This window comes from Meles meles, chromosome 11 (genome assembly GCF_922984935.1).
Source record: "Meles meles chromosome 11, mMelMel3.1 paternal haplotype, whole genome shotgun sequence".
In the NCBI taxonomy this organism is placed as follows: Eukaryota; Metazoa; Chordata; class Mammalia; order Carnivora; family Mustelidae; genus Meles; species Meles meles.
This window is the reverse complement of record NC_060076.1, coordinates 91,807,594-91,833,339: the sequence shown is the minus strand read 5'-3', so window position 1 is coordinate 91,833,339 and position 25,746 is coordinate 91,807,594. Positions and strand designations below refer to the sequence as shown.

At 39.8% G+C, this 25,746-nt stretch overlaps 1 protein-coding gene across 4 annotated transcripts in view; it reads left to right on the top strand.

Moving 5' to 3' along the window:
• Positions 1–25,746, top strand: part of RFX3 (regulatory factor X3) — a 284,224-nt gene that overhangs the window by 115,112 nt on the left and 143,366 nt on the right. For all 4 annotated transcript variants that reach the window (XM_046023089.1, XM_046023092.1, XM_046023088.1 and 1 more), the window contains exon 2: positions 11,538–11,662. In XM_046023089.1, the coding sequence (XP_045879045.1) occupies positions 11,546–11,662 (117 nt within the window). In that variant the 5' untranslated portion in view covers positions 11,538–11,545. The remainder of the gene's footprint in view (positions 1–11,537; positions 11,663–25,746) is intronic.

Below are 25,746 nucleotides of genomic sequence, written 5' to 3'. Positions count from 1 at the left end.
GTTGGGTATTCATCCTTTCTGATGGAGGCATAATACTCCATCGTGTATATGGACCACACTTTGGAGAACAGTGTGGAGATTCCTCAAGAAATTAAGAATAGAGCTTCCCTATGACCCTGCAATTGCACTACTGGGTATTTACCCCAAAGATACAGATGTAGTGAAAAGAAGGGCCATCTGTACCCCAATGTTTATAGCAGCAATGGCCACGGTCGCCAAACTGTGGAAAGAACCAAGATGCCCTTCAACGGACGAATGGATAAGGAAGATGTGAGGAGACTTTTGAGAGCGATGAGGAAGCAGCATCATTGGCCTGGTTCGGTTTGGGAGGTGAAGGGAAACATAGTGATCAAGAAAATGATTGGGATCGGACAGTTATTATTTGTGTACTTTCAGGAACAATGATGAGGTCGCTTTCCTTTTTTCGTTTTGTTTTTTTTTAGCCCCCCTGGGAAGACCATTCCAGTGCAAGAGGAGGAGGGAGGGTAGAAAAGAACTCAGTACGTGAACTTTCACACTTAACCTGAAACATTACATAACGACAGTTGCTTTTTTTTTTTTTTTTTTTAAATTTTAAGAGTTTATCTGAGCAAAAATCAATTCTCATTGGACAGCATGAAATCTAGTAGGTAGAAAGAAGCTCCGAGGAGCTGTGCAAAATTGAAGACTTTCACAGGCAGACAGGAGTGAGAACAAAAGAGTTATACCAGGAAATACTAATATAAATATACTAAATATACTAATAAAATATACTAAAGGCAAGTTGGTTATTGCAAGTCTACTTTCCTTTAGGGGATGACGGGTCTGTTGGGTAGATTACCTAACTACTGCTGATCAGGTAATTACAGATTCCCATTTCTGGGAGAGCCAGAACTGTAGTTTGGTGATCTGGGTTTGTTGATATGGGGCTTACTCAGCATAAGCGACTCCACTTGGAGCCTGTTGTCTTGTTTTTCACAATTGTGAATACCATAGATACGCCACTTAATGACATGTGGCAATGTCCAAGTCCCCATACCTCTCCAAATTTCAGCATTTTCATCAGCAGGTAATAATAATTCTTACTTTCATATGGTTGTTGGAGATAATAACTTGAAGGAAAATATGCTATTCAATGAAAAGTTTCTGGGACATAGTAGCAATTTAACCACATTTTACTTAAATATAGATTCTTGGGTGAGGAAATGTTCCCAGGGCTAAAGATCTGATTGAGGAACCTCATGAGGGGACATGAATCACAGAGTTGGACATGATTTCATGGACAGAATCAAGCCATTGTCAGACAAGAGGAGAGGAGAGGAGAGAAGAGGAGGGGAGAGGAGAGGAGAGGAGAGAAATCTATGGACACCCAGATAGATGAGAATATATAAAACTGGTGAAATCTGAAAAAGTCAATGGAATGTATCAATGTCAATTTTTTGGTTGTGATATTGTATTATAGTCATGCAAGGTCTTATCATGGGGGGACGACAGTTGCTTTTAAACATAAAGAACTTATGGTTGATTTTAAGCATATTAATAACTGCAGTTAGAGGCATTAACCATAGATTTATGAGGCAGCCTGAGATAGAAGACCACCGTAGAAGAAACTTGTTTTTGGAGCCAAGAAAATACTTTGGACTGAGTTGGAAAGACAGCCGTACATGGGGTGGATCAACAATTCCCATAAAATAATCTCCAAAGGGACATTATCTTTAATTCAGTGTAATTGATTTACTTCAACTACTACTGATTTTTAGAGAGAAATAATTTTTTGGTTAATTTTGTGAGTCGATGGAGTTGGCCGGCATCTTCAATGTGTTTTACTTTTCATCCTTTGTGCAAGCCTTTATTCCAAGTGTATACACGTGCATTTTATAATGAAAATCGAGGTAAAAATTTCATTTGATTTAATAGCATGTTTTACAGTGTTTCCAGAATTTATATGTGGGAATATATAGATTTTTTTCCAAGTCCACCCACACCCCTGTTCACGTTTGCCAAAAAAATGGCATTAATGAGAGTTCATTTCTTTAAGATACTGTACATTTAAAGTGGGGTATATTATTTCCATTATTAGCAGTGTTATTACACAGTATTATTTTCCCCTTTTAGATGTGTTGATCTCTCTAAGCCTGTCGTTAGGATAGTTGGGAACTGTAAAAGGCTCTATTCTCCACTTTTATAAAAGGAAAACGAGAGGAAAAAAAATAGAAAAATTTCTTGTGTAGGCAAGAGAATCCAAGAAGAAAGTTGTTATTGGAGCTCTCTCTGGTGTGAAAAAGATTAAGTATTCTGGTTCTTGCCTTCATTCCCTGTAAAATCCAAAGGAAATCCTCCTGTGGTGGTGGTGGTGGGGGGAAACGACACTATCTGCTTGTTTTCTTTCATAGCTCTTCAACTAATACAGCCTGGTAGGCTAATCTTTACCTCCTGTGTTCTCACTCCCTCTAATGTAAGACCACTGAGAAGCCCTCGTTGGCGAGCCTTTTCTTATCAATCCCATAACTTAACATAGGACAGTTCCTTTCACGTGTGCGAATAAAGCCACACTAGTGAACGTGGGGAAAGAAAGCGCAAAGTTACATGTGTGAAGTTGAGGGTACGTAGGAAGAAGGATCAGATGCCGCTAAGGCTAGTTCCCAAAGGGATTACTTGTTTGCTTGGTGGAATTAAACATCTGGATCCCCCACCTATATCCTCTTTTCCATTTGAGGTCTTCAGAAGAAGCACCATTGCTCTTCTCAGTTTGCATGGAAGGGAGCAGAATTAGTGTCTTGATTCTGGAGTGGGAAGTAAGCACGGGGTGGTGTCATAAGGAAGCGATCATATTTGATATTGACATTTGGGAGTGTGTGTTACTAGATTGACTTTGTTCGGGAGCGAATGATAAGCGTCATGGTATTACCAATGAATAGGTCTGTAGATACAATCTGTCTATAATATATAAATCTATATATTTTTTAAATAGGCTGTTCCAATGGAAACCCTGAAGAAGTTTTAGAGCTGCGTTAAAGAGGTTTGAGCCACTTTAGTAGGAAGGGAGACAGAGCTTTGGTCCTGCTGCTGAACAGATCAAAGTCTACCTTTGCAGCTCTCTTTGAGCTTATAAGGCCTGGTTTAGGTTTCAGAATCTAAGACTGACTTTTTTGGGGTGGCTTTTGGCTAAATGGGTCTCTGGAGCCCATGTTGCTTTTAAATAGCAAGTCCAAGATTACCTTGAGGTCACTCAAAGTTTATGGTCATTGGATTAGGAAAGCCCATTTTCAAGAGTTAGAAGTTCCATTGATGTTATTCTGTCTCCTGGAACATTTTTCCAGAGCATGCATTTGTGTCTCTATGAAGAAGAAGATTGAATTGTGGGCTGCATGTTATTCAGCAAACTTGCCTTTTCTACTTAAATTATTGTGAGTAACTCCGTGCGGGCTTTTATAGAGCTGTATGGTATTCCACTATAGGGATACAGGATAAGTTCCCCAATTATGGACACTTCTGTTGCTTATTATTCGTTACCCAATTATATCCAATACTTGAATGAGTATCCTTATATTTACATATGATATTATATATACATAAACATTTATTTAATTGGACCTTTGGCTGTTTTTAGGACAAATGAGTCTACATTATAACCTCTTTCATCTATAAAATATGTTGTGAATACAAGGTTGATATAAGTCTCTTTTAATCCGTGATGTGCTTTTCTGTATCATAAAAATTACAGGTTTGATAACTTCATGAAAGCATGTTGACTTCATACTGGGTATAGTACATATTTGCAATTTATGTGATATTTGTGTCTCTTCAGATTTAGAGTTCTTTCTCAGTGCTCAGGTCTTCATAGACTACTTTATCTCTTTTTTTTTTTTTAATTTATTTATTTTGACAGAGAGAGATCACAAGTAGGCAGAGAGGCAGGCAGAGAGAGAGAGAGGGAAGCAGGCTCCCTGCCGAGCAGAGAGCCCAAAGTGGGACTCGATCCCAGGACCCTGAGATCATGACCCGAGCCGAAGGCAGCGGCTTAAACCACTGAGCCACCCAGGTGCCCCGACTACTTCATCTCTTTTACAGTTGATCTGCTACAATAGCCTCAGCACTGCTGCTTTCTGTGTGGCCGTCTAGGGTCCAGTGACAGCTTGCCGTAATTGGAGTCTGACCGACCTGGGCTTGAATCCTGACTTCATCCCTTCATCCCTGTGACCCTGGGCAAGTTGATCTCTAAACGTTATTTTCCTGTGCTCTAAAATGGGAATCTCTACTTGATAGGTGAAATGAAGGTTAAATGGGTGCAGGGCATCTGTCACATGGTAACTGCTCAGCAAAGGTAGCTACTCTTATTAATATCCCTAATAATGAAGACGACAGACTTACAATTAAGGGCTTGTTGCTTATCATTTTTCAACACTGAGCGTTAATATCATTAAATGCCCCATCCAGTAGGTTCTGGTCACTCTCGGAGTTGGATGGACCAATAGGGAGAAACATTTAGAGCTCTGTCTGTCTGGTACATTTGTTAAGAATCTTTCTGCGTGTTACATCATTGTGTTGTCAGACTCTCCTTCCAGCAGCAAAGAGTGTAGGATACTTACATGTTTTTGTTTCTTTGATTTTCTTTTCCTTTTCTTTCAGCTGGTATCTGTGCACCACCATTTTTAGCATATGGCATGCAGATAAGACCTGATTTGCCTCCTAATGAACGCGAGTGGGAGAAAATGCGGGGATGGCACCAGCAGTAGACTGGACAAATACTTGGTTCTCTTTTCCCCAAAATGACCTCTGGGCCTGAAGACAGTTTCTCTTGATAACAAATAATGCAATAGTTCTCATATTATTTCAGTAGTTAGGCGTTACTAATATGTTAGTAGATGGTTTTATTTTTTTAAGTAATTGGTCCTTCAAGATAAAAGCTGTTCAAGTCATGTAATTTGATTTTTCTTCTCCAAAGAAACAGTTTTTCATACTCTGACTCAAGGGAAGAATTAGTTAAGTGAAAACCTTTGTTTGAAAAGTGAAAAAAGTTACCCAGGCAACCTGTATATGTTACCAGTGTGCTGATCAAGCATCACCAGCATTAATCACTGTCATCAGTTATCCCAGGAAGATGACTGCCTAACAGTCTACACTATTACCATTCCGTCATTGTCTACAGATCAATTTAGTACAAAAGATTGATTGTACATAGTCATGAGCATTACAACATGAAACCTAAATAAACAGGCAGAGCTTTTATAATACAGAAAGTCACGCATTTTCCTTTCGCCTTTCAGTTACTTGATTTATTGATTTGATAAAGCTCTGTGTTGTACAATGAATAAACTTCCACAGAGGTGTATTTTAAATTAAAAAAAGGCTGACTACAGTCTGTAGCTTAACCAGTTTCTTTCATTTGTACTAGGCAAAGTGGGAAAAAAGCCAAGTCACAGTGTTTTATGTTTGTAGTCAAATTAATCAGTCAATATATTTTTGTCAAAATTTCAAAATATTACATTTATCACATGATTATTTACCTATATGTATAAATTTTCTGTATGGCCCATTGTTTTATGTTATATTGTCTTCCTTTGAAAGTTGCCTAATAGCTTTGGGGTTGTTCTTTTTTTAAAGAACTGAAATCATCTTAATCTTTTTCATCGTATACTCCTGAATAGTCCAGAAATGTGTATTTTTCATACTAATTTTGTGTTCAGGAAAGTAAATAATGGCATCTCCCCTGCCCCCGCCAAAAAAAAGCACAGCTCATTTTAGTTGTCTAATGTTAATAGAGACTTTAATTGCTCTGGGCATTATGTATACTAATGTTTGTTTTCTAAATTTATCCAAGAATGCTGATGCTTAATCAGAACATTGGTAATAAAAATTTTATGTCACAAAACATCAATTATGGTTTGGGATTTTTCTGTGTAAAAGCACACAGATGTTAAACTTCTCGTTCTGTATTTTAAAAGCATTAATTCAAATTCTGACAATTTTTCCCCCTGTAAATAGCATTCTTACACTCTTACGTTGAACCAGGTTTCCAAGTAAATAATTTATAGTTGAATGTCACATTTTAGATGTGACTTATCTTTATTATACCCATTCAATGACTATCATAATAACTTTGGTTAATTTGCCTCAAGTAGGATTTTGAAGTAGCATCTTTTGTTTTTCTACGCTAAGGAAGAAGGAAGGCAAGTCTCCATTGCCCTCAAACATTAAATTCCAAGTCTTTGTTTTCTGTACTGAATTAGAACCTGTTACATTCCTCAGTGTGAAAAAAGACAATACAGTCGGTGTAGTGGAGCCAAACTTTGCGGACTTTGCATTTTTAGAGAGCAAATTATTTCAGGCTGAAGAACCCCAATAAAAATTAGATGGATACTACCTATTTTTAAGCTATCCCAGTTATATAGTTGTGTTTGAAAAGTAATTGATTAGGTCAGACTATTAAACCATTTAATTTGGCATGTCCATTGTGTGTGATAAAAGGAATCCAGCTGTGAATTTGAGTGTATTAAATAATCTTCAGGAAGTTCCGTAAAGAACCTCTGAATGCCTTGAAACTTGCAATAACGCGTGTTTGTTCCAAACACATTTGCTTTGCCTAGGTTTTGCGCATCAGGTTGAAGAAATGCTAATCTTGTCGCATTCAGCAGCTGGGTTTTTGCAATATTCTTTTCCTTCTCCTAGGGGTTAATTAGCCTTCTTTCAAAATGTGGCCTATTTAGCTGTAGCTTCGCATGATTCAGCCCAAGTTGGCTGTACAAAGCAGGACCGTTAACAGGCGGGTGTGTCCAACTGCTTAATTAGCCAGAATAAAAAGGTCCTTTGTCAAACAAGCATCTGTTGCTCTCCACACACCTGACAGCCACATTAGGCAAGGATGACTAGACTGAAATTGTGCATGTCTCTCCTGCAAGAATATGCAACTCATTTACATATGGGCGGCATCGTGGACCCACGGCAGGGGTTTATTTAGCTTATCAAAATGGATTAATGGCACTGCATTTGTGGCTGATAAACAAATATCACTTGAAAGGAGGCCGTGAAGGAACTGAACTAACCAAATTACTCCCAAACATAAACAAAGCCCAGAAACCACTGCTAGATGAATGGGAACACCTCAGATGTACACACAAACCTTATGCTGGTCTCAAGCGAAACCCACAAGTGAAGCTTGCAAAGACACTACCCTCGGGGATGACTCTTGGTTTGCCGAAATGTTGGAAAGCTACCAGAACACTCTGAATGCGTCAGTGGGTTTAAATGATCTGTTTAGCAAAATTTGGCAGGAGGGTTCTCCTCCTCAAACATGCTTTCACATTCTAATTGATCTGCTGTTAAGTCAGGTCTATACAATTAATCAGTTAAAATGCCTCTGGAAAAATACTTAGGAGTTGAGTTCTCTTATGGCCTCAGCAGAAAGAGAACACTTTCTGATTTCAGTGTTGGAGAGAGAAGGGATTCCTGTCCATTGTTACTGGAAGGTGTAGATCAAATATAATGGATGGAGAATCCCAAAGACTTTGCCATTCAGATCCACAGTCTGTAGCTTGTCATGTGGAAGCCCCATCGTCATGATATTGCAAGGTAAGGTACACGAAGTAGTGACATCGTGGGCTTTGGAGTCAGATAAACCTGGTTTTGAATTCAGGCTCTTCCCCTCACCGGCTCTGTGGTTTTCAGCAAGTTATGTAATCCCTCTGTGTTATGTTATGTCATGTTGTGTTGTGTTGTGTTGTGTTATGCTATGTTATGTTGTTATGTAATCCATTTGTGTCTCAGTTTCCTCTGTTGTTAAGTGGAAATAAGAGTGCTGCCGTTAATGGGAATCTTCTTAGGATTAAATTGAGGTGTGTTTCAAGAACTTAGTGTGTTGCATGGCACTGGAAAAGACTTCTCAGATGAGAGACCAAATTATGGCTGTGAGTTTTTGAGCCAGTCTCTGCCAGGGATGGGACTGAGACCCTCTCAAGCCATGAGGCCTTGGCAAGGGCAGCCTCTTACTCATAACAGAGGAAGACAATGAAATCATAGGAGGGTAAAGTTGTGTCTGTCAAGGAGAGATGGAGAGACTGAGTTCTTATCCATTGGCATGAGCCTGTGAGATGGGGATGAGGGGCAGTCACTCCTGAGTAAACAGAAGATGTTCTGGGGGCAATTACTGGTTGTCCCGGATTGGGCTTTCTGTGCCAGCTTTGAGGTGGCATAGGGCCAAGGCTGGTAGAAAGCTCTCCGTGACTTTCTCACTTGAAGTTACAAAGCCTTTGTTTTCCTTCCATCTCATTTTCCTCAGTTTCTCCTGCAAAGGTTGCTCCTCTAAAACAGTGCAGGGCCCTTTCCTTCTTTTTCATTCCAAAATGTTCTCCAGTTTGCTTTCTCTGTCTCTCCTATCTATGCAATGTGTATTTGAAATTCAGGGCTCCCCACTTACTTGGTCTAGTTGTTTAGTGCATGAGCTTTGTTGGTATATCCAAACCCTCCTTTCCGACCTCCAGCTGTTTGACCTCGGCTAAGTATGCCCTAACATCTCTGGGTGTCCGTTGACTCACCCACAAAATGAGGAGAATCATAGTGGTTGCACATTTCTCTTAGTAAAGTGGTCAAAACTTGGGTATATCTCTTCTGTATAAAAGAAGCGAGTGAGTATAAATGTTATCAAGACTGTCTTAAACCCAAAATGTAATTTTTCCATTTTCCATCTGGATATATAAGACCAAATCTCTGGTTATCCCAAAAAGTATCATGAACTCACATGCCTTTAGAGGCCAGGCAACTGAAGGGGTATTGTCCTTTAAATAATTTGTCTAAAAAACACATAATGTAGGCTCAACTTTTCTACACTTTCATATTTTTGGTAATAATCTGGAAATTTTGCTTAACATGGTGATTTCCAATTTTTAAATATTGGCAATTAAGAATTTTAATTTGTAGTAACTCTGAGCCAGAGCCTGTCTGTGGAGTCTCATATAGTCCATGAGAGACCAGTTTTCAAATCTGTGCCTTTTGTCTTCTGATGAGCTCTCTCTGGTAGTTTATTGAGAATTCTTAGGAATTGCTTTAAAAGTATATTCAATTTTTCTTTAAAGATTTATTTATTTATTTTTTGGGGGGGACGGGCAGAGAGAGAGGCGGGGAGAGAGCGTCTTAAGCAGACCTGGCATTGAGCATGGGGCCCGACGTGGGGCTCAATCTCACGGCTCTGAGATTATGCCCTGAGCTGAAACCAAGGGTCTGGCACTTAACCGGCTGTGTCACCTAGGGCCCCCACAAATATTTAATTTTTAAAGAGAATTTTATATTCTTGCATATATGGGGTCTATAATAGTACATGTCAAGGTATGGGTCAAATACCAAAAAGGATGTGTATACTCGTCTGCAGAACAAGGTATAGGCACATGAGAAAGCCTCGATAAGATTCCCAGTGAGCGCTGGGAGAAATAGGAGGGAGTTTTAGGTTAGTGACTTCACTCTAAGAAACACCCACCCTCGAATGCCCGTAATTGGCAACCTGTCTTCGTGTATATACTAAGCGGATTTCAAAGCCTCCACCTATCTTGGAGTTGGGAAGAGACACTAAGAAAACCTCCGTGAAGATGGCATCCAGCATCTGGTTCATGCTTCGTTCTCTAGAAAGAGTGCTTGCTAATCCCCTCACGTTCGCTAACAGCTCCTCTGCTGTAGCACAGAGACATTGATGGTCTACAAGCATGTGATGAATCAAAGGGCATTGGCTTTGGCTCTCGTTTTGGGGAGGGTATATTTTTCCCTCTGGGATAGAATAAAGGGAGAGGCACAGATAGGGTTCCTAATGTGTTTATCCCTTTCCCAAAGTTTGAGAACCAGGGGTCCTTCAGTTAATCTTAACTAGGTGAGAATTTTATGTAGCAGATCCTGTCATTCTCAAACATTGTCCGGCATGTTCCTGGTCTTAATGCTGTGAAAGGGGTGTGTGTGCGTGTGTGTGTGTGTGTTTGCTTGGAGATAAATACTACAGTTTAAAAAAGGAGCCATCGTTTGGGAGATTTCACATAAGAATCTGAACTTTCAGCCTCGTTTGGAAAATTGGGAGACCTGGCACCTACAACTTAGCCTTCCCACAAATTCTCAACTTCCTGGAGCTGAACGTTAGTAGCTGACCCAGATGAATGCGGTGGTGGCTACAGTCTCTGTCGCTTCCCGTTTATAAGCTTCCAACCCCCTTCCGTCTGTGTGCCCAGGGTCCCTCATCTGGAAATGGAGGAAGTAAACCCTCCCAGTCATACTGGGTTGTGACATGGATTAATTTGCTCACACGTTAACGTGTAGAGCATGTGGGGAATCCTTAGCTCTTGGGACCAGGCCTAGTCCCATGGCTGTTCCTGTCACCTTGAGTGAGTCTCCACCTCTCTGGGTTTTAGTTTCCTCGTTTATGAAACAAGAAGACTGGATGAGATGTCCTCAGAGGTCTGCTTCTACAATCAAATGAGATGATAGAAAAGGTTTGGGGGGAAATTGGAAGAGGTCACGCTGTGACAAAAGATGACGAGGGGCTTAATTTTCTACTTGAAAGAACTGGATACTCCTTCAGAATATTTCTTAGGGAAAATTAATGTTCACCATACTGTTCACAGATTTAAACCATAATGCAGTATTTTTATCAAGCTACCAATTAAATATTGTGTCCTCAAACCCCCAGGAAAGAAAATTAGAATTCTGGGCCCTGCTCAGTAACAAAGAAATTAATATTTATTCCATTGACTATTTAAATAGCAAAAGGGAATGTTGAGACCAGGAGGTCTGAGAAAACAGACCTGTTAGAGGACCTGCTGCAGAATTTACCCTGTGTTCACAGGTCAGGCACATACGAACTAAAAAATGTGCCAAGTTGAACTTTTAAGGGAGAGGGTAAAATTTTGTCTTTGCTTACAAGTCTCATTTCTGTACGAGCAGTCCTCTCCATCTTCAAAATGCTAAATGTTGTTGGTCTTTGGCTACCTTTCTGTAAAATCAAGGTTGATTTTCGTATCAGTCATACCAAAGGCAGAGCAAATTAGTGAGCTGATCCTTTGGTTAAATTTTTGGATAGACATTCCTTTTTTTTTTTTAGATCACAGCATAGTAAGTTTGAGAGTTCGAAAGGATGTTCAAAATAACTTATTCTAAATTGTACAACTTCCATGACATCTTAATGGCCAAAAAATGTCTAGAAGACAACATTTTAGGACATATTTATATCCAGTTAGGGTTTGTGTACTGAAAATCGAGTATTTGGAAATAATTTTGGACTATAGTTTATAATACGATCAAACCGATTTATAATGGATGAGACCTAAGGAAGGTAGATTTCAATGAAGTTCAACTTTCACAGCCCCAGAATGAGAGGTGCTAAATGTTTGTTTGTTTTTTAATGTGATTTGGTCATTTTCTACATTTATTTAAAAAGTGGTCAGACTCTCACCACACCCGGAAGATCAGGGTGGTGGTGTGCGGGCGTAAGACGTCCGCTCGAGAGTTGGAAGGTAGCCCCCTGGTCGAGGACGTTAGGAACAAGGCGAGGCGCGGGTTGACAGCTTTATCTCTGTTTTGCTACGTTTCAGAGACCATCATGCAGACATCAGAGACCGGGTCAGACACAGGTTCGACAGTGACCTTACAGACATCTGTGGCCAGTCAGGCGGCAGTGCCTGCCCAGGTGGTGCAGCAGGTGCCCGTCCAACAACAGGTAAGGAGCCGCTGTCGTCAGCGAGAATGCTGAGCCTCTCCCTGGGCTCTCTGTCCCTCAGGTGCGTTCTGGCCCGGGGGGCGCAGATAGACGGAGCTCAGCTCACAGGTTAATTCAGCAAATGTTTCTCGAGCCCTTCCTGGATGTGGCAGATTCTGCCCGTGCTGGGCTGTAGGGATGCAAAGAAAAGTGTCCAAACCATAATCCCTCGTAACTCCTGAAAACACCTTTGTTTCTGCCTTGACTGTCCATCCTCCTCCGTACGTTCTGTCCCTTCTCTCCTCCCCTCTCTTACTCTTTACCACAACTCCCTCTTTCTTTCGTACTGAAATATCAGCAATCATAGTTGCCTATAATTGGCTCACAGAAGTAGTGCACAAAGAGGAGAAGTTGCCTGTACCCTCCAGGCAACGATTTTGCCTTTGTGATGATTTAGAAAATGCCTGGGTACTTTGGTGACTAGAAAAATACTGTTGAATGAAAATCAAATTATCTTAAAGGTCTGGAGATCTGACTCATCCCATTTTAAAAATTGAGAATGAATTCATCGTCACATGTTTACTACAGAGCTTATTCATGCTCGGGACACTTGGCTTGTTTTGGAAAGATACAAGCCGAAATAATGCCAGTTCATGGTTCTAGAGTGTGGATTGGGATCTGTCATTTCTTCCAAAGAGCGGTGAGAAAATAAAGGGGAAGGGTCATACAGAGCATTATCTTGAGACTAGCAGTTTGCCTGCAATTTCTTCGTATCAAGGAGAATCTTTAGCAAACATCGCTCTTAAAATTACAGGAAAGCAGCTAGGGAAAGGGATAGTTTTTCCGAAGTCGTAGATAGAGGTATTTAAGATTAAATTCTTTTTAGGAGATAGAAGTGGGGTGGATAGAGTGCTGGTATCCAGGAGAAGCTTTTTAAAAATTATCCTGTATGTTCCTTTTCGTAAAAATCATGTTATATTTCCTGATTATCTTACCTTTTATTTCTTTCTGAAGATATTAATATTTTTGAAGTTGCTGAAATTTTTTTACTGTACATAGTCTGTTTCCATTTGAGCTACTTTGTTCTTTGGGTTTTTTGTTTGTTTTATCTTAGTTTTTTTTTTTTTTTTTTTTTTTTTTTTTGTCTCCTGTCTTTCATTCTTGAAGTTTTTCTTCGCTGTCTGATACTCTTTGGCTGTTTATCCATATTTAAAGCATGAGGATAAACAACTGATGTGAATGCATGGGTGGGTCTTGTGGACTTCAACGTAGGGTCATCTGACTGGGCTTTTTAACTGGGTTCCCTCTGGTGTTCAGTATCTTTGTTTTCTCTCTTGGGCTGTGATAATTTTAAAGAGGACTCCTGCAGCTTCCTGTTTAGAAGGGGAATACTTCTCTGCCTGAGAGCTGAGTAGGGGAAGAAGATTGGGTATTTCTTGTCCTAATTCACTTAATCCTTTTTTTCGTATGGTGTCAGCTGTGGTTGGTCATCTGTGCAGAGATTAAACCAAAGAATAAATCCCCAAACTTTCATGGAACTTCCGGAAGGCACCCATCTCACTGTGTGGAGTGGGTGGAGAGACTCTGATTCCGGCTTAAATAATGTCACTTTTTGTATTAAATACATAACCTTTTATTAAAAAAAAAATTGCCACCAGAAGCAGAAAATCAGTATCACCAACATGAATAGAAAAATCATACATACGCACACTCACCTTGTTCCTTGTCCTCATAAAAAGTAATCTCATGTGCACGTGGACCCCGCTATGGGAAACCCTGTGTTCTGCCCCATGGCTCGTTCCCAGCGGGTGTATTTTTCAGCTCCTCAAGTTAGCTCTTTTTTTCTCTGGGACATTCAAGGCAAGTGATGCTTTACATTCCCTCACACCAAACAAAGAATGTGAGAACTCTCGTTTTCCTTTCTTCCCTTTTTTAAACTAGAAAAGTGTCACATTTGATGCTTTCTAGTGCTTTTTTTTTTTTCTTTTTGAGAGAGAGTACACACACCTGAGAGTGCAGGGGAGGGAAGGGACAGGGACAAGAAAGAGACAGAATCTTAAGCAGGCTCTGTGCCCAGCGTCCTGGAGCCCATCCAGGTGGGGCTCCATCTCAGGACCCCGAGATCATGACCTGAGCTGAGACCAAGGGTGAGACACTTAACTGGCTGAAGCCCCAGGTGCCTCTCCCTACCTAGCGCATTCTCACAGGGTTTCTGTAGATACATTTTCTACAACTGATAAGATTATTGCGGAAGTAATTTCTTACTGCTCTTCAGTTCCCTATAATCTCTGTATTGTTAATGTGCTCATGTCATCTTGAGTTTTCAAACCGTAGTTGGATGCCTTTACAATCTTCTAGCCTTTGTCACTGACCCAGGATATCAAAATCATGGCATTGATGTCAAAGGTACTTCCTTCTATTGGTTCAACTTCTGTTGTGTCCTTGCTTTGGCCACTCTGATGTGAAGAGATCTATAGCTAAAATTTTTTAAGTCGAGGCATGTGATATTATATTGATAAGAAAGTTGAAATACCACAAAATTTTAAGATCTACTATGTAGTTTTGTTTAAGATCTAATACATGGTTTTGTTTCCACAAAGCATAAATGTTCGAATCTTGCTGAGTAATCAGTACCAAGTAAAATGTTGATTCTAGAATTATTTCTGTGTTTTTTTCATTTATTCCACGTGAGCTCAAGAATCAGCCTTCCACCTTTCCTTAGACAGTCTGGTTCAGGATTAGAGAATTCTGAGCAGTGATGACAAGGTCTTGTTGTATAATACTTTATCAGATTTCCTACCTTCTATAATTTTTCATCATTTCCCCAAACACCGTAGAGTCTCAGCTTCCAAATATAGACATGGTTGCTCAATTCAAATAAAATCTATAAAAGTACTCAAATTCAGTGTTGATTAGATATTAGAATTGTGATAATTGCTCATCATCATCTTTAGAAGAGACTTTTTAGACGGATGGTCTCTATAGACTATGGCTGGAAACATGCTCTTCCCCCTTGCCTTCCTTCTGCCTTGAGTCATTTGTTAGAGTTTCTTGTAGATTATTCTTCAAGTTGGTCATTTGATGCCTAAATCTGAGAGGTCTTTGACCCCACTTGCCCTAAAACTGAGTTAAAAATGCAGGAGAGGGAAGGAGGAAAATGTCTTCCACTATTCCGTTCTCTCCCACAGCCGTCCAGTCTGGATTGTTTTCAAAGCAGAACCTACACTAAAGTCAGAACCTTTAACTCCTCGTCGTAATCTTGGGCTTCGGGTAGTCCATGATTCCTAAACCACTTTGAACCAGGGCTCTAAGACTTTCCCTCTCCCTTTCATGTTCCTCAGTTTTAACTGACCCCCGAGTACAGTTCATACTTTCTCTTGTAAACATGACATCCCAGATACAGCAGAGCCCCGGGGTTGAGGGGCTTCTGTTTGAATTCAAAGAAGAAGATCTTTTGTCAAGTTAGCTGTCAACTTTGTTTGAGTTCTTTTATTACCAGAGACAGCGGTCTTTACCTTTTCCTGTGCAGGGACTCTCTTTCCAGCAGGTCTTTAGTATGTAAGTGGGACATTGAAACCTCTTTTTTTTTTAACGTGATTAAAAATTCATTTTAAAATTATAGTCAGGTAAGAATCTTAGGTTTTCTGTAAGTCATTTACCTGGACAGTGATTATTATATATAATATGAGATACAGAAATGAATAGAATAGCTATATTCTAGCTATATTGTTTCTTTTTGGTTAGTATCAATCTATCACATATTTAACATTTTCATATAAGTTATGGTACATACTGGCAAGTGAGCAGATTATCCCTGGGGTCCAAGGGACAAACGACATTTTATTTGGGAACAGAGTCAATCGAAATTGCCAGTTAGGTTCTAGGCAAAGGGCAGTCTTCAAGAAGATTACCCTTCAAGAAGGATAAATATTAAATGAATCCCAGTAGATCTGTTTTTTGTGGGTATCTTTCGGAAACAGATTTTAGGAAAGGAACTTTAACATGGGTACTCCTGCCATCCTCACGTGAGACCCAGTTTTGATGAGGGGTCATTTTTATGCTTACTTCTGTTTGCCATATTCCTGTGATACCTGTCATATATCGCCACAACCAGAAAGAAACTGTGATGATTAGCAGTATACCCATGAGAAAGTTCTTGTGGTGGAAGAAGTGAATAGTGATTAAGGGGGAAAAAGATTGCCTATAGTATGTTAAATCCATAAGAGAATATAATATTGGCTTGAAATTTGATCTGTAATATTTTAAATGGGTCCCTTTGCTAGTTTGGAGAGCTAAGCCTGAAGTAGTCTACGCCATCGTTTCTGTCTTTATCTGTCTTTTCTGTTCAGGGTCAAGAGACTTGCTTTCTGTGCACCGTAGCTTTGATGGACATGAATAGAATTCTTTTCATTTGAGACCATTATCTTATATAATCAACAGAAACAAAGACATTTTTCTGTGGTTCGCTCTTATTTGGGACTTGATTCCCATTGGCTTGCTTCCCAAAGGGGACAGTATTCTCCTAATTAAGATTGTGGCAGACATCCTAAAAGATGGGGTTACCCTTTAAAATGAATTCCTGTTGAATGTCTTTTTTGTAGAAAAACAAAAGATAATGATTTTAGCTCTTGAAGAGCATATTTATTTTATTTTTTTAGAGCCAGAATTGCAATTTTTTAGTATCTGATATGAAAAGGTGTTTCGAAGGAACATGCTGATTTACAATTGAAATAGATTTTGCTGTGCCAATCCAAAAATGTAGGCCTTTTAGTCGAACATCTCTACTGAATATTTGTAAAAAAAAAAAAAGTAAGAGCTCTACCATTTAAATGGTTGAGTAATCATATGCAGTGATTCTCTGTTAAGTGATTTAAAAAATACTTTTCTTGTCTGGAGTTAGATCGTTGTGATCCGTTGAGGATAAGTTAGCTGCCGAGGGATATGGCCGGCACTGTGTTAAATGCTGGGGTCTAAAAGGTGGTTTGACGTGGTGCCTGACTCTGGAAAGCCAACTTTTGAGGGAAATAGATGTTGTTATAGGATTGGGTACAAAGCGCCCCAAGAATAATAGTGGAGATTGTTCTTGGGAGGGAGGGTCTGTAATGTCTTCACGGTGGGTATGACCTTTGAGCCACGTGCTCAAGGAAAAGTTGGAGGTCTTAAGAAAAACAAATTGGAAGAGGGTGTATTTCCGAGAGGGAAAAGCATGGAAGAGCTCAAGGGAAACCAGGGAGTCTGTTCTGGGTGGTGAAGGATGAGAAGGGAGGAATGTAGAAGAGCCTCTTATAGGAAGTTGAGTCAGATGAGCCATTTATGGTGTCTTGGCCTCTGTTCCCGCCCTCGTGTTTTCATTCCATGTCTTCTTCAGTTGATATCTCTCATGGTCTGGTCTCCCACTGCCAGTTTTCTTGAGAGACACATCTGTCCTTGTCTACTGTTTCCCTTTTATCCAGCCACTTCTTCACTCTGTGAAATTTTGAGTGCTACCCGTACAGCTGTGGAGACTGTGCCCTTTGGATAGAACCAAATCCAACAATATTCTCTAGGATCTTTCTGGACTTTTCTTTGACATTTGATACTGTTGACTATCCTATATCTCTCTTGTTCTGTGACTTTTGAACTGGTTTCCCTTTTACTTCTTGGAGGGCTACCTCATTAAGGAAGTCAGGTTTCACAGAGGTGGAGAGACTGATATTCATAGTTAGAAAATATGGGTTCAAATCCTGGCCCTAGCTGTTTTCTGGCTATATGCTTTTGGGCAAATTACTAAGCTTTCCTGAGACGAATTTTCCTCATGTATAAAATGGGGATAATAATATCTAGCTTATGCTTGGCTACAAATACTAAATAATATGTTCATTAAATAAGGTAGTACCTGGTATTATATAATAAGCCTTCAATAAATTTATTATTATTATTATTATTATTATTATTATTTTTTTTTTTACTATTTTTGTTTTCTTTGTTCTTAGTAGTATTATTGGACTCTTCTAATTTGGGGATTTTTTTACCCCCTTTCCTATAAGATTTGGCCTTTGGCCTTCTTTTTTTGCCCTCATTCTCGGGTGATCCTTCCTCTACAGTTACTTTGGTTTTAAAAACCTGTTGCTTTCGTTTTCTTCAGTAAGCATGGACCTCTGATCCTTCTTTGTGTTATTCTGGCTTATGAGTTAGGGAGGCTCAGGCTCTAGATCAGAACAGAGACCACGTGGTCTGACCTATGGGGCAGTACTGGCATTCTCCACCCATGACAGTGGGTACCCATTACAGTTGCCATAGTGATTAGAGAAAATGCCAGAGGATTTCTCAGTAAATATCAGGAATACCTCCAGTATTTTACTCAGTTCATGAAATATAATAACTTTAGATCAAGTGTGATATCGTGATAGGATATAAGAGTTTAGGAAATGAAGGTAAGAATATTATATTAATATTTTAGCTAGCCTGATTGGAATTTGGGTTTCTAGTTGGAAGAGACTTAAATTATTCATTTATTGCAACTATCCCAAGACCTTTCAGAGTTGAATTGCAGAAAATTTTCTTCTTCAATAAATCACTTAGTTGTATAGACTAATTTTAGTTGATCCCATGATTTTATTCCTAGGGCTATATGATGTTTCCTGTGAATATCTAATTTGCTTATCAAACCCATCAATTCCAACATCAGGATTTTTTTTTTTACTTGAAGAGTTCAATTTGTCCTATAAAATTTTTCCCATGAGTAGAAAGTTGAAAACTTTAAGATAATTGGCACTTCTGTTTCCCTATAATTTGAACAAGGTGGAACATAATTTAAACAGAGCACTGGCCCTCTTTGCCAAAGCAAATCAGAGGAATTCTTTATCTGTGCTAAAAATGCACTTTCAGTGTAACAAATCTTGACATAGCTGAGCCTACTTGCCATCAGTATCTGAAAGAAAGAGAAACTTCAAGGTCCAAATAAAAACTATTTATAGCCTCAAGGAAGTCTTTCCAGAGGAAGTGACTTTTAATCTAAGAACGAAGAATAGAGGTAACCAGTGAGGGAATAAAGGGAAGTGTTTTCTGAGGTTGGAGGAAAGAGGGGAGATAGACCAGTGGTGAGACATGAGCTGGGGTCCTAGATGGCTCCTGGTCTGGCACTGTAAGCTGTTTAAGCTTTCAGTAATAACTCATTTTGATTTTTTAAAAAAGATTTATCTATTTGAGAGTGCGTGCGTACACATGCGTGTGAGAGCACGGAGGGGAAGGAGAGGGGAGAGAGAAACTCTAAGCAGACTCTACACTGAGCGTGGAGCCCGACACGGGGCTCAGTACCACGGCCCTGGGATCACGACCTGAGCTGAAACCAAGAGTCAGACGCTTAACTGACTGTGCCACCGAGGCGCCCAGTAATTGCTCGTTTTGAAGTTGACCACCATTCAGCTTTCTGAGAAATCCAGTGGAAATAACAATCCAGTAATGGTAACTGCCGTTTACTGAGCACCTGCTGTGGGCCCTTCCGTGTGCTTGGTGCTGCTCAGCCCGTCATCTCTAAAGCTTGTAACAATCCTGTCCGCTTAGATTCTCCTTGCCCTCGATGGCAGTTCCTGAGATGCCTTCGTGGGAGCTGTAAGGATATACGCAACACAGTTTGTGAGTCATCTCTCCTGGACACTTTCAGAGCAAGATGAATTGTTCACCAGAATTCTTCAAGCTCACTACCTATACCAGACCAGCATGTCGGAACGTTAATTTCATGGAACACTTAACGCCGATTTTCTATCCATGAAAAATGATCATTTTGCTCTTCCTTTGATCCGGGGCTGTTTTTAGAAATAGAAACACATGGAATACCTCTTTGTTTTTTTTAAAAATTTGTGTCGACATCCCTCAAAGCCATTTCTTCAGAGAGACTTCGATGCTTCGTTTTCCTTACACACAACCGTCACAAACTGATGGATTTCCCTAGAGCAAATCAGAGCCGCCGTCTTGGTTCCGGCTGCCGTGTTGCTCAGTGCTAGGTTGTAAACCCGATGTTTAAAATGAATACACCTTCCTTCAGTCATGATTTTTTTTTTTTTTTTTTATATTTGACAGAGAGAGAGATCACAAGTAGACAGAGAGGCAGGCAGAGAGAGAGGGAGGGAAGCAGGCTCGCTGCTGAGCAGAGAGCCCGATGCGGGACTCGATCCCAGGACCCTGAGATCATGACCTGAGCCGAAGGCAGCGGCTTAACCCACTGAGCCACCCAGGCGCCCCAGTCATGATTTTTTTTAGCCGGGAGTCATATCAAAGTCATCCGACTTAGGAGCCTGAGCTCCTAAGCTCTACCCTACAGAGATGAAGCAGTCAGGTGAGTTCTATCAAGATCAGCTGTTAAGTGGCATAATAACGGTACTGAACATGGCAGTCCCGCGGCAAAGAACATAATAGACTTTATGTCAAGAGGGATTGGTTTTAGCTTTATGAATCGCCCTGCATTTTTGAGAACCCCCACAAAGCAGAACTTGTGAAGGAAACAGGTACATCTGGACCCTGAGCAACATAACTTTTTGAGCAAAATAACCAGCAAATAAAAACATTAAAAACCTTGAACTTCTGAAGCCCTCTCTAAACTCAGATCAGAAGTATAAGCAATCAGTAACTATAGAACCTTGCGAATAAAAGAGGGAAAGTGATACAGTCGATGTAGATACTTGGGGATATTGTGTATCATTCTTGCAACTTTTCCAGAAGTCTGAAATCATATCAAAAGAAAAAGTGCTTGAAAATCAATACCAGTCTAAGGTTACCAATCTAAGTTTGTTAAGTGATAATTGAATTTTACTAGTCCTAATGCTGTTTTCAGTGGACATGGGTACTTATTTAGTATTTTGCCTTTTTTTTTTTTTTTAAGATTTTATTTACTTATTTGACAGACAGGGATCACAAGTAGGCAGAGAGACAGGCAGAGAGAGAGGAGGAAGCAGGCTCCCTGCCGAGCAGAGAGCTCGATGCGGGGCTCGATCCCAGGACCCTGGGACCATGACCTGAGCTGAATGAAGGCAGAGGTTTTAGCCCACTGAGCCACCCAGGCGCCCCTAGTATTTTGCCTTTAAATAAGTAAAACCTGAAATATTGCCCAATAGTTATACATATGTTAAGGTATAAGAGTTCTTCAGAAAAGTACCCCAAATTTAAAATATTTTGCCTCACCTCACCGAGTCAAAGTTTTATTTTTTTAAAAGATTTTATTTATTTATTTGACACAGAGAGAGAGAAACAGAGAGAGATCACAAGTAGGCAGAAAGCGGGGAAGCAGGCTCCCCGCTGAGCAGAGAGCCCTATGCGGGACTCCATCCCAGAACCCTGAGATCATGACCTGACCCAAAGGCTGCGGCTTAATCCACTGAGCCACCTTTGTGTGCCCCCTGCTCCCTGCCCCCAAGTTGAAGTTTTAAATAAAAGGAAAGAAAGGAAATGTAGAGGAAAATCAGTTTTGAGGTTTTTGTCACACTCTCTTCAGATTCCCCATCAACTCTCCAGTTTTGATAATTACTATCAAGAAGGTACATACATACATACATCTATAAATAAGCAAGGCTGATCAAGACATAAAAGATCAGTAAAAATTGGTGATATTTTTAAGACTCTTAAAAATACAAATATGTGTAAAGAATTGATGATACAATGGAGGACTGCTTAAATACCTGGTTGCTAGAAAATCCATTATTCTCAAGAAAATAAAAGCATTAGAAATTTGAAATTAGGTCGTAAACTCAACAAATATAATTAGTCCATTTGTGACTTTGATTTTTGTCTTTAAAAAAAAAAAAAATATATATATATATATATCCAGTTCTATGAAGGCCCAGACAACCACTCCCATCTTAACTGGGAGGAAACCTAAGTTCATCAAATCAGTTTCATTAGCAGGCTTTAAAAAGTTAAAGTCCAGGGCACCTGGGTGACTCAGTTGGTTAAGCAACTGCCTTTGGCTCAGGTCGTGGTCCCAGAGTCCTGGGATCAAGTCCCACATCGGGCTTCCAGCTCTATGGGGAGTCTGTTTCTCCCTCTGACCTCCCCTCTCATGCTCTCTCTCACTCACTCTCTCTCTCTCAAAATAAATAAATAAAAATCTTAAAAAAAAAAGAGTTTAAGTCCATCCAACTTCATGTTATGGTTGACGTGTTAATTATTATGTTAATTATTGGTTGGGAAAGCAGGTACAATACCGGTTAATTATTACATTAATTATTGGTTGGGAAAGCGGGTAGAATACAGGTTTTTTATTAAATAAAAAGGTATAGTTTTTCATCCTTTAATGATCCTAATTTCTAAAGATTGCTTTAAAAGATTATGTAATTTATATAATTTTAATGAGCATCAAAAAAGTAGGCCTCAAAACTGAAAACAGTAAGACATAGGGCTTCTATTTCTGGTTTGCAAGTTGATCGGGCTGTTCCTCATAAATGCACGTAGCTATCCAAAGCCATAATTTTTTTTTCTTTTTTCCTTTACTACTTGGGGTTTCGGGTTTATTAAGTCACAATAGCTTGGGATCCAGTTCAATCTGTGCCTTCTTATTATTAGCAATTTTAGCTTTTTAAAAGTAGTAGGATTAAAGAGGAGAAATGGAATAAGAAAAAATACATTGGAAAAGATAGCACTTGAAATATAAGAAGAAAGGTGATTCTTAAAAGTGTTTTTCAACATAATTAGGTTTAAAAAGGCTGTCCCATTTGTGAATCTCAGGGTAACTTTGTATCTTATCACTAGCAGTTAAAACTATATAAACAAGCAAACGAGTTGTTTTTGTGAATAAAACTATATCTATAGGTTGAAATAACAGAGCAAAATTATTCCTGAAGTTTTTGGAAAGTGATACTTTCCAAAAGGAAGTCAATTTTACTTTGAATGAACCTAAGCTTTAGTTCCCAGTGATGATAATTTTTCTGAATTTCTTCTGAAACTGACCAAACCATTGATTACAGTCCCATTTATGACCCTTGATAACATAATTATTCTGTGCAAAACTGTTGTACCAATGATTTTTTGTTGTTGTTGTTATTATACTTATGTTGAAGGCTTTTGCCTTGACATTGAGGCTCACTAAGGTGTTTGTTCCCTGTGGTTCATCGATCTGGTAGATGGTTATGCATTTAAAACTCATGATTACTCTTAATTTTCCCCAGCAATTTCATAAATATATTTCACAGAAATTGAGTGTTTCTTTAGCTACTTATTTTAAGTAGATATTTTAAAATAACAAAGCAAAAAAGCATCAGAGATGTTGAGGAACTCCACTGGGGAGGGGAGGGATGGCTCATAGAAGCTAGTGTAATAAACAATACCCATCGTTTTTTAAATAGTCAGTGTAAAGATAGAAAGGGCTGATAGTGCTAATAGATCTCAGTGGACAGTTTATTTCACACATGGAAAATGTTTTTGGTGTTTGAGCTTAAGTCATTCATGACCTCTCTTTTGGTTGGTGCTTCTCATGCAGCAGTAATAAGGTCATCCTAAAGTATTAGAGATGGGGGCTAAAGGAGGAGTGCCTTGAATTTGATCCCAGGAGACATGAGGGAGTTGGAATGTGGGGTCTGCCGCTGGTAAGCTGTGTGGTTCTGAACAAGCTGCTTCAGCCTGCCTGCCCTTGACTTGCCATCACTGTATCCCGGAGCTCATTTGGCAGATAGTGATCGGGCGTCTGTTCTGTGGCAGGAACTGTACTTGCTCCTGGGACAGGAAGAACTTTAAGGTTAGGCCAGAGAGACTGACAGGTAAACAGAAACGACCCAGAGAACGCCAGTGCCTGCAGCTTATGGCGCTGTGGGAGCAGAGAACACTGGTGTAATTTGGAGGTGAGTCAGTTGATGGGAGGGGCAATTGCGGGAGACTTCCTGGATGAGTCCCTCCCTGCCTTAGTTTGCTTATCTCTGAAACAGGTAATATACCCAAATTGTTTGTAGAATCAAAGGAGAAATATCTTTGTAATGGTGCTTTGTAACAGGCGAAGCATTTTGAAAATATGAGGGCAAAATTACTGATTCATTGTATCAGACACTTTGCTAGAAACTGTAGGTGGGAAAATGATTGCAAAGAGCAAGGTTTCCTAAGAGGTGGTTTATGGATATTTCCTCAGGAGCCTACTGTGTGCGCGTGCGTGTGTATGTGCGTGTGTGTGTATGTGTATTTAGATAATCCTTATAATGAAACTGAATTTATTGCAGATCGTCTGAATTACTGCGGTATAACAGATTGATGTTCAGTTTCCAGTATGTTCTTTTTTAAAAAAATTTTTTAAATTTTTTTTTTAGAAAAGATAGAGACAGATACAGAGAGAGCACAAGCAGGGGGAGAGGGAGAAGCAGGCTCTCCACTGAGCAGAGAGCCCCACATGGGACTCAATCCCAGGACCCCGAGATCATGACCTGAGCCAAAGGCAAAGGCTTAACCCACTGAGCCACCCAGGCGCCCCAGTTTCAGGGTGTTCTTATAGATGTTTATGATCGTCTTGGTGTTAGGTTGAGCTACTGCTGTAATTGTCTTGGACTAATGAGTGGAATAGAGCCAGCCCTAATATGAAAGTGATCAAGACTAAACGATACCACAGACAGAGTGAGTACAAGAGAAGCTTCATCATACCAGTTGGCCCCATAAGTATCATTATTTACACCTTGGCTTCTGTTTGTACAGGTTTAATAGTATTTTATTGAACACTAGAGGTCAGCAGTCATGGTCTCAGGAAAGCATGGCTGATCCCCAAACTAGAGCGAGTCTTTCTGTTACAGATTCCTCTTGCCACACGTACCTTTCCCTCACAGTCTGTTCCATTCTTGTGATTTTTTAAAAAAAAAGATTTTATTTTATTTTAGAGAGAGAGAGAGCGCACATAAGCAGGGCGAGGGAGAGAGAGAGGAAGAGAGGCAGACTCCCCGCTGAGTGCAGAGCTTCAATGAGGGGCTCGATCTCAAGATCTCAGGACCCCGAGGTCATGACCTGAGCCAAAACCAAGAGTCTACATTTAGGTGCCTGAGCCGACCAGCCAGCCGCGGTGCGGGAACCATGTCTTCCCTTTGCTCCCACCATAGTCCAGCCTAATACACACGGTCCGCCTGGCACGTGATAGGTGCTCAGTGTTTACTGAGTTGACGAGTGAAGTAGGTAATGCTGCAGTGTCTCAATTAATAGCGATTGAAGATATTTACATGTTTAGTGTGAAATATGCACGTGGACACATGGCACTTTTAAAACTGCGATTTCCGAAGAGTGTAAGTGGTCAACATCAGATGTCTGCAAAGTAGAGCAGCTGCATCCTAGGGCTGTGCAAGAAGATTGGAAGAGGAGGCAGAAGTGTTGGGATTTCCATTAGTTTTTTTGCCTAAAATAAGAAATGTAGCTAAAATGTAATCACATTATCACATGTATGACTGAGGCATCCTGAGGGAAGAGGGGTTGATAACAGCACCCCCCTCACTTGTTTGTTGCATTTTGTGTGTGTGTGTGTTTCCATGAAGGTGGATTGGTAGCTCATGTGGACTAGTTTTGATTAAACTAACTTCATGACATGGGTAAACAGCTTGAAATCCCCCCATACTGAAGATAGCACACATATTGCAGAAACAAAGAAGTTAGCAGGGTAAATGCTTCCCTAACTCTCTGACAGTCACATATTAAGTATCTGTTTAGTGTCTCCCTGCCTGAATGATAACAAGTTGGCCCCACGTGTTCTGAGAACCAAGATTTCGACACACGGATTTATGTCCACTGTCTTCCGTCACGAGCCTCTCACCTAAGTATGTATTATGCCATTAGATTAGCTACTGAACTTGTCTCAAATAAGGAGGACACGTAAATATTTGATCTTTAACATTAAATTTTATAATTCCTATTTTTCTATATATTTTGTAAAATGTATCCTATTAATACAATAGAACATGTATGTGACTTATAAATTTTTTTAAGAGGAGAAAATGATAAAAAAAGTTTGGAAACTACAAACTAATGTATTGCTACCATAAAATTGTAACTTTCTAGGAAGATATCATTTACATACAGTAAGATTCACCATTTAAGTGTATAGTTGGATGGGTTTTGACAAATATGGGCCCTTGTATAAACATCATCACAACCAAAATAGAGAACATTTTCATCACCCCAAA